The following is a 9875-nucleotide window of genomic DNA, read 5'->3' on the forward strand; positions in this document are numbered from 1 at the left end:
ATGGGAAAGGATTTCAAAAAAATTAAAAGGAGATAATTAGAAGAAAGGGAGGAGGGAAAAATTGGGAAGGAACAAGGATGTGCTGGGGAGTGATATTTGCCACATTACATTGTTCTATTGTGTGTAGGCAGGAGTGTGTAACAACACCATGTATGTAACAACATGGAGGGACATAACAGTATGTCCAACTATAATGTACCAGTGAAAAAATTGGAAGGAATGAAAAAAGAATCCCCCTAAAAAAGATGAACATCCTGATATATTTACAATATGTATGAACCTAGAGAACACTACTCTAAATTAAATAACTCAGACACTACAAAACGTCATTATTTAATCTCTTGTATGAGAAATGTATAATAGATAAAAAGCAGAAGAGAAGCAGAGAATAGAACAGTGACTGGGGGTGGGAGAAGCAGGAAGATGTTGGTCATGGGTATAAAGTTTGCTAAGCAAGACAAGTAGGTTCTGGAGATCTAAGGCACAACAATATGACTATACTTAGCAATACCATGGCATACATTTTTAATGTGTTAAGAGAGTGAATTTTAAGTGTCGTCACCATGGAAAGACAAAAAAACTATGAGGCAAGAGGAAGAAAACATAGGCGGCAGCAATGGCAACTCTGCCACTTAAAAGAAAGTAAATTTTAATATAAGACAGAAATTGAACAACAGTTTTTCAGAAGGAAATACATGAAAGAGCACTATTCAAAAAGTTAGATGATAGTCTATAACAAATAATAATGCATTGCATTATCCACATTTTTTAAAATTTGGAGTGACAATATTCACAAGAACAATGTAAATTAGACCAAAGAATTTTAGTAGAGAAAACAAATTTGGGGGTGATAAAAAGCTCTATTCTTTAAGAACCATAATTGCTCTAAGTATTTGTGTATAGAATAATGCTTCAAAATACAGAAAGCATAAACTGATTAAACTACAAGGAGAAAAAGACAAATACACTATTATGGTTAGAAACATTGAAACACTTGTGTCAATGATTAATTGAACTAATACAGAAATTCAGTAAGTATATAGGAGACTTAAGCAAAACCCTCTATAACTACGACCTTACTGACTTTATTTATACAACACTCCACCCAAAGAAGAGCAGAAATGTTCTAAAGTTCACAGAAACTATTTACTAAGATGGACAGTATTCAGGGCAGGTGTAGATGCATTTCAAAGGATTCAAATTATACAAAACATAATATCTGGGTCAAAGAGAATTAAGATAGAAATCATTCACAAGAGAAACTTAACTGAAAATACAATTAAAACAGAATTCACAGGCAAATTGATGGTTCTATAGCAGTAATAGCAATTAAAATGTGGAAAGTCTATCATCAACCATAATCTTAGCCATGAAGCTACATCGGCTCTCAGGGGGGCTGGGTAGTATTTTATCTGGGAACTTTGTCACCCTCAATAAAACTAGCATTCAGTAACTATGGATAAAAATAAGCAAAACAAGGAGGGAAATGACCAGTGTTAGCTACGGCTCATCAACTATTTCTCAAAACTTTGCTCAAAAGACAGTAGAATAAATTGTGCATAACTTTCCTCTGTTCATATATGAATATATGACCAGTGGAACTCCACATCATGTACAACCACAAGAACAGGAAGTTATACTCCACGTATGTACGATATGTCAAAATACTTTCTAATGTCAGAAATATCTAAAAAGAACATATTTTTTAAAACTTTAATCAATAAAGACACATGTCCTTTATCTACAACCTATCCCCTTTGTCAGGGATGACAGACACTGTCTCACAGTGCCTCTACTGAATATGAGATAACTCAGTGGAACAGTGCTGAGAGGGACAGCCAAGACACCTGCTGCAGTGAACACCTCCATCATATGACAAAAGAATCAACAGGAACAGCAGGAGCTGGAGTCCAGAAATGATGGCAGAAACCGTCAAAGAAAAAGCCTTAGTCACTTCCATAAAGTAGTGAGAAGTCAAAGTAAAAAAGAGAGAGAGAGAATATATCCTAGGACCAAGGACTTTTCATTCAGAGCTTAGATGAAAAACTCTCTGTTGCTTTAAACATCACAGGTAGGTTCACCGCTTATCTGAAAAGATACAAGTAGGAAGGGGGCTTTGACAATGCGGGCCAGGCACACTAGGAGAAAAACACATCTGAAATGCCCTGAGCCTCTTAATTATTGGAGGAAGGAGCTCATGTTGTGTTCCACAGAAGCAGATATTGGAGTGTAAGATAAAATTTTGTTCAAAACCTGCACCATCCCTGGAAGCACACTGACTCGCAGTCCTCTGATCCTCAGTGTTCCTATCTACAAAACAGGACTTCTTAAATTTTCTTTGAGTATAGTATTTTTATTTTACACAGGATTTAGGTCACAAATACATAACGTATAATACATATGTAGTACCAGGCAGGATTTAATCCTGGGGAAATAAGGAGATTCAACAAAGTAATCAAAAGAGAATTCAAACGTTAAACTCTCCAGGTCTCTGAGGATACTGTCCCTGTTGCTACATAAATTTTTACACTGTTGATTAGACTGCCAACAATTTGTGAATAACTTCTCAAACTGAGTCACCAGGGACTGAGTTGTCTGCTCTGTTGTTCCCTGTGCACTGGTAGCAATATAAAGCAAAGGCTGCTATTACAGAAATTTCAGGGAAGCCTGCCTCCCTGGCCAAGGCCACATGAGCTCTCCAACGGACTAGAATTTTCTTTTTTGCTCTATAGCACTATTTTTTTTCCTTCAACTAACAGAATCAATGGGTAATCTGGTATAAGATGCCATTTTAGATGTGTAGAATAAAGAGATTATAGAGACTGGTTTCATATAGCAGGAGTGATGAAAATCTAGACAGGAACTGTCAATTGCCACACCTGCCTGAGTGTGAATGGGTGTGTGCATGCGTGTGTCCACCCATACATGTGCTCATGTGGACGCTGAGTGTGGGGACTGTGATAGGTGAAAATGAGTGGGCACAGAATACACACAAAGCTTCTCGACAGCTAATGCTCCTACACTGTGGTTATGTCAAAGCCTTCTAATGAAGGCGGGTCCAAAAAGTAAGTATATAATTAGTATATAATTTTTGTGACATATTTTTCATATGCTATAAATCAGGCAGAGGGTGAACAATCAGTTTTAAAATCTTAAATTCAGTTCATTAAAGGAGGTTGATAATTAATTCTATTAATGTGTTATTCTGAAGAAAAATAGAATTTTCTTCTGATGGCCAGTTTCTCCTTTATCGTGGCCATGAGTATCAGTTGAGGAGACTACTTTAACTCTCTAGAAACAGAAGACTACAGAAAAGACACCTCTATTCAGTAATATCTACTAGTGACAAATAATATCCATACTAGATATTATATTAGAAGAAACATCCCCTTTTTATCTCAGGTATTTAAGTCCTTTTGCCACAAATTTGGCAGATGCAGAATTCAAACTCTTCTTAAACCTAAACTGTCCAAACTGTGATAAGTCTTGGTCCCAAATGAAGACTAAAAGAGGTTTGTTTCAAACATAATATGCAAGTGTCTAAAATATATTTTAAAATTAACTAGACAGTTCATTAAAAAAATAAACATAAAATCACCAAATTGACTAAGAAAACATGGGAGAGAACAGAGGGAGGGGAACAGGGATAATTCAGTGTGAATAAATAAACCTGGTCTATCACCTTGTATTTCCCAGGGGTCCTGATGGTACAATACCATCTCTCAGGTGAATTATTCCTCCCATGCAGTTTTCCTTGTTCTAAAATCATATCTGTTTACACTGAGCCATGTGTTCTGCTTTTGGTGACACCTTGGTCTGCCAAATTTTGTACAGAGCCTGTTGGATGTGAATTTATATAGGAAAATATGAATAGATACTAGTAAAACTAAGAATAATTGTCAAGGAAGAAGCATGAAATAAATACTATTTCAAATCCAAAATTACATTTCTGCTGTTACCTTGTGTTACCATGTCAATGAAAATGTGTTAATATGAAATATTATCTTCTACTGGTGACCTCAAATCTTCTTTAAGGAGCAACTTTTTCATAGGTGAACCTATAGATAAGTATCTGACATAATGCTCTATACATAATAAGTAATTATTAAATATTCATTTGAATGAAAGAATGTTGATTGTTTTCTTGGACAGTAATAAATAAGAGAAATGAACCTTGTCTTTGATTCTCAAGTGGACCACAAATGTTGGTGCAAATTAAACAGTTGTATAAACAATTAAAAACTTAGTTTCTTCCTCTTTTATACAAAAATTTGTAGGATTTTTTCAATAAATTGTGAGCTATATCTAAAATTGAACATTTAACAAACCCCTACTAAGACATATTTTATAATGTCTAATTTTATAACATTATATAATTTTTAAGTTATTAAATACGTATACACAGCTGGTAATGAATTTATAAGATTTTCTTTTACAAGTTGCATATCTGAAAATAGCTGCTTAAAATATGGAACTGCAATGAGGGTTTAAGTTTGGATACAAAGTGAAGAAGAATTCCCTGAGCCCATATCTAACATGGTTCCTGAAAATATATCAATTTGAATACAAGGAGGTTTGAAACTTCTGTGAAGTGCTGAAATGAACAGAGATAAAGGCCAAAGAGAAAGGTAGGGTACTTTATTATTTGTTTATAAAGATGAGTTTGTAAGAGTCCATCTGTTCCTAGATGTTGCCTGAGCTAGTTACATTACCAAAAACCCAGAGAACATAAACAAGAATAGGAAGGCAGTTGGTAAATTAGCAGGGAGAATGATTGGAATGAAACAGCAGTAATCATTCAAAAAAGAAGTCAGAGACAATCTCAGGTGACTGAGTGGCACTAAGAAGACTGGATGGACCAGCCTGCCAAGAAAGCAATACCAAAGATATCTCCTTCTGGGCTCTGTCCTTGACCAACACCACAGCAGGACTCAATCAGGTTCATGCTCAGGTTCCAGAAAATGGTTCTTTATGCCACTTCAAAGGTTCAAAAAAACACAATGCCTAAGAGTCTCAAAACTGGCTAGAAATTCTTTTCACTATAGAAGAGAGACAGTAGAGTAGAGGAAAGGGTTCAAAAAAGAGGGAAGGGAAGGGGGAAGAAGGGTGAAATGAATCTGACACACTTTCTTATGTACATCTATGAATATGCCCCAACCAATTGCATCTTCATGTATGTCCAGAAGGCATAAATATAAAAATTATAAATAAATAGAAGGGAAAGGGGAAGTAGTGAGGACTGAATCAGAGAAAATTACATTCCATGCTTATATAATTACATTAAAATGAAGCCCAATATAATGTTTCAGTAATACTGTGTATACTAAAATGAACTCATAAAAAGAAATAATTTTCATTCATTAAGTATAAGAACCAAAAAGCTAAGGTACACCTTTATGTTCTAAATTTTTCACCTTATTCAGAGACAATTGAATAAAAGGAAAAAAATAACTCTAAAATGAATGTGCTGCTGTTAAAATTCATTACAACAGCTTTAAATGATCAACATAAAATCCTAATTAACAGATCCTCCTTGATTTGCAAAATAGAACATTACAGTATGTCAGGGGAAGGCAAAGAAAGGTGAAGATGGGAGAAGAGAAGTCTAAAATTGTCATAGTTCTTCCAGAATAAGAACACATAGAGTATCACCTCCAGGCAATATTGTTAATAAACTGCATTCTGCACATATAATTTATGTTTTGTTTGGTTTTTATTTGACATTTTTACTGATGCAGTACAAGCATAAGATCTATATTCAAAATTTTGTGTAGAAACTTTCTTGTAAGAAGTCAATGCTATGGGTGTGTTCAATACGATAATTGATTATCAGGTAAAGAAATATTAAGTGCACTGAGCTGTCTGGCTGGGATGTCACCAGTCAGGCTCCAATGCTGACTTCTTTTGACACCTCTCTTCAGGTCCACTCACTTGTGACTTGGCACAAGGCAGGGATGAGAAATCATACAGCAATAACAACATTCATCCTGCTGGGATTAACGGACTATCCAAAACTACAAGTTCTAATTTTCATATTTTTGTTTCTCACTTACATGTTGAGTGTGGCTGGGAACCTCACCATTATCACACTCACACTCTTGGATTCTCATCTTAAAACTCCCATGTATTTTTTCCTCCGAAATTTCTCTTTCCTGGAAGTCTCATTCACCACTGTTTGTATTCCCAGATTCCTGTACACCATGACAACTGGTGACAACACTGTTACTTACAATGCTTGTTTCACCCAGTTATTTTTTATTGTCCTGTTTGGAGCAACAGAATTTTTTCTCCTGGCTGCCATGTCCTATGACCGCTATGTGGCCATCTGTAAGCCCCTGCACTACACAACCATCATGAGCAACAGAGTCTGTGCTACACTCGTCCTCTGCTGTTGGTTTGCTGGCCTGATGATCATCCTCCCACCCCTTGGCTTAGGCCTCCAGCTGGAATTCTGTGACTCAAATGAGATTGATCACTTTGGCTGTGATGCATCTCCCCTTCTACAGATAACCTGCTCAGACACAGTGTTTTTAGAGAAAATAGTCTTGACTTCTGCCATACTGACACTAAGTATTACCTTAGTGTGTGTCACTCTCTCCTACACATACATCATCAAGACCATTATAAAATTTCCTTCTGCCCAACAAAGGAAAAAGGCCTTTTCCACCTGCTCCTCCCACATGATTGTGGTTTCCATCACCTATGGCAGCTGCATCTTCATCTATGTCAAGCCTTCAGCAAAGGAAGGAGTGGCCATTAACAAGGTGGTGTCCATCCTCACTACTTCAGTTGCCCCTTTGCTTAACCCTTTCATCTATACACTTCGAAACAAACAAGTAAAAGCAGCTTTCAAAGACACAGTAAAACGCATTGTATTTCTCTCAAAGAACTGAGAGCCTACTGATGTTTGCTGAGGCTTACTTACATTTAAATCTGAATAATTGTGAGCACTGTTCATGAAAGTGACAAACATGGCTTCTTCCAATCTGGTAGACTGTGGGAAGCCATTCTCGCACATGATTGGGCACCTCCCGGATTGGGTGTGAGGCGCTCTGGCTAAACTGTGTCAGAGTTTTCCCCACCCTCTCCTGGTGCCAGAGCCTGTCCATGTGGGGATGTGACTGACCACTGACCCTGAGGCCAATCACTGACCCTGACCTTGGAGTGCTGCCCCCCTCGACCTTCATTGGATGGAATTTTCCCCTGAATTTCTTGTTCCCCAATAAAAGGCCACTCCCTGGCATGCTCTCCCTTTCTCTCCTGCTAGCACTGAGTAAGACTTGCTGCCCTACCAGGTGGTTTGAGGTGTGAGTCAGAGAGGTGAGAGCCGTCTCGTACCTGGGTCATAGAAAAAGGTAATTGAGTCTGTGTGTTTATTTTGATCTCTCTAGTTAACTTTTATGCCAAGAACCTCTTTAATGAAATCAGTGAGCTGGTCGCATGGTGGAATTTGGCGCCTAAGGAGGGGGCATTCTAGATTAGCTAGATTGAGTGGGAGTGTGCTATAAAGATAAAGGAATTGGTGGCTATTTTGGGTCACAAAAGTACCTGGAGATATTGAAGGAACGAGACATTAAATTAATTAAAATGGGAAATTCAACTTCTATGGATAAGGAGGTGTATCTGACTATTTTAGACACCATATTTAATCAGAAAGGAAAACAGATAAAGAAAACTCAGTTATTACAATTCTTAAAGATTGTAGGCGAGTTTTGCCCTTGGTTTTGTGAACAAGAATCCCCAAATTTACTTACTTGGGAGAAACTAGGGAGGAAATTACAAAAAGTTTGTCTTTCTAATGAATTACCTGGAGGCATAGAAAATATTCAGAAAACTTGGACCTCTGGAAATTTGTCTTTTTGAATATATGGGCCAGAGTTCATGGCCCCCCTGAAGATCTATTGAAAGGCATTCAGAGAGCTATTAGGTCTATTCAAATGGAAAATCCGCCTGAGGCTAAGTTAATTCCCTTTCCCTTGAGCCATTTAAAAACAAAGGCTCTAGGGGCTAAACCGAAAGTTAGGAATGTGACTTTGAATTTGCATGATCAGGCTAGCCCACAGGGAGATTATAGAGAAGAAGGTCATAGAAGAGAAACCTCCTCAGTCCTAGAAAATCCTCCGGAAGAGATAGACGATCCTCCTGGGGAGGAAAATCCAGAAGAGTTTCTTAGAGAGGCACAGAGCTCTTCTCCACCACGTGGCTTAGAAGCCCAATTTCAAAATGGTGACAGCGGAGATTCTACCCACGAGTCGCGGTCTGAGGGAGAATAATCAGACATTGAAATTCAGGACTTACAGAGAAATTTTAACAGGCTGTGTTTAACACTGCCTGCCCAGGCTATTAGAATTCGGCCATTACCTGCTAAAAGGACAAAATTTAACAGGTACTCTGAATTAACAATGACCTTTCTTACCCCATTCCAGCGAGGTATTAAGAAGACACAGGAAGCCGGGGAAGATATTAGCGGTTTTCAACTATTCCCAGTTTTTGAACAGATTAATGAGCAAGACCAGAGAGTTAGAGTTCATGCTGTAATCCCCTTTAAAACCATTAAGGATTTGAAAAGTGCATGCGAGACATATGGTCCGAGTTCGCCTTTTGTACAGAACCTAATCAATAATATCTCTGAGACTGTGCTTCCATTAAAGTGTAATTTCATTTCTCTCCTTTATCACTTAGGTTTCAGTTATACGCATTGCAATATCAATCCTTTTGTAAGAGGAAAATGAAGGAAAAAGTATACATTTAGTCCACTTCATTCAAATTAGAAAAAAAACTCTCTAGATTTTGTCACCTTACATACCCACTTTCTAGAGGTTAGGGTTAAAAGAGGCTCCTAGAGGAAGGTTGGAGGCCTCTCTGTGCCTCTCCTTGACAGAATGTATTGTTTATTTTCTTAGACGACATATTTTTAAGTTAATAGCAAGAGATTTTCTCTCTCTTTGATAGTTTCTGGTGATGTTTTTATTTATATGCATTCATTGTAAACATTAATGGGGTTCAGTGTCATATTTCAACTACATGCAAACACTGTACACGGATCAATTCCTTTATCCTTTTATGATTTTATTTTCATCCTTTTGTTTATATTGATTAGATACTAGAAAACACAAATTTTGTGGTCTGCTCTATTCCATTAACTTCTTCAAATATACTGCTTTTGTTGCGAACATAAGCCACCCCGGATATCTATTCTGTGAAGTGAAAATAATATAAGGTATGGATTTAGTTTTATATCTAGAATACTCCAATTTATGAGCCTTAGAAAATAGCAGGAATAAACTACCATACAAAAAAAACTCATCAAATGGATTCAGGGTAACAACTTAAATTTTAACAGGTACTGGTAGGACCTTGATTTCAATGGAAGGACATTTGTTTTTTAATCTGAGCATGTTTATGTAGTTTAATGATATCCTAACATGTTGTGGGATGTTGTTTACTGTTTTGAGTACAAATGCAACATAACCCAGTATATTCATATACTTTATATATGCTGACATGAGCTTGGTGCTTCTCAAAAATTTAAGGTAAAAGCTGGATTGTACTGATCATGAATACAAATTGTCAGACCCACAGAAAGTATTGGAGCATGTATAGTATTTCTGAATAAAAGATCTTGTACGGAAAGCCTCTGGAATTTGAATGTCTAGTATTTAATTTGATTTTCAATTTATTCCAGATTCATTGAGGTACCATTTAACTGATACAGAATGTCCTTAAACAGTCACACCTACATTATTAAGTTCCTCCACATCCAAATTTCTCTCAAAATCTGTATGGTAAAATAGAAGCAATGCCACACAGTGATTTAAAACATAGGCTTTAGTTCAAGTCTCAGACTCTCAATGATCTATCAGAATTACATAGGG

At 36.9% G+C, this 9875-nt stretch overlaps 1 protein-coding gene across 1 annotated transcript; it reads left to right on the top strand.

Moving 5' to 3' along the window:
- The first annotated feature begins 5954 nt into the window (after positions 1 to 5954).
- Positions 5955 to 6893, top strand: LOC143397001 (olfactory receptor 6C2-like). The gene has a single exon (XM_076852998.1). It carries the CDS (start codon positions 5955 to 5957, stop codon positions 6891 to 6893), a length of 939 nt encoding a protein of 312 aa, XP_076709113.1.
- The last annotated feature ends 2982 nt before the right edge of the window (positions 6894 to 9875 follow it).

This window comes from Callospermophilus lateralis, chromosome 4, assembly GCF_048772815.1.
Source record: "Callospermophilus lateralis isolate mCalLat2 chromosome 4, mCalLat2.hap1, whole genome shotgun sequence".
In the NCBI taxonomy this organism is placed as follows: domain Eukaryota; kingdom Metazoa; phylum Chordata; class Mammalia; order Rodentia; family Sciuridae; genus Callospermophilus; species Callospermophilus lateralis.

What these genes read in the sequence shown, in the direction of transcription:
- LOC143397001 (XM_076852998.1), top strand. Translation starts at nt 5,955, where the DNA reads ATGAGAAATCATACAGCAATAACAACATTCATCCTGCTGGGATTAACG.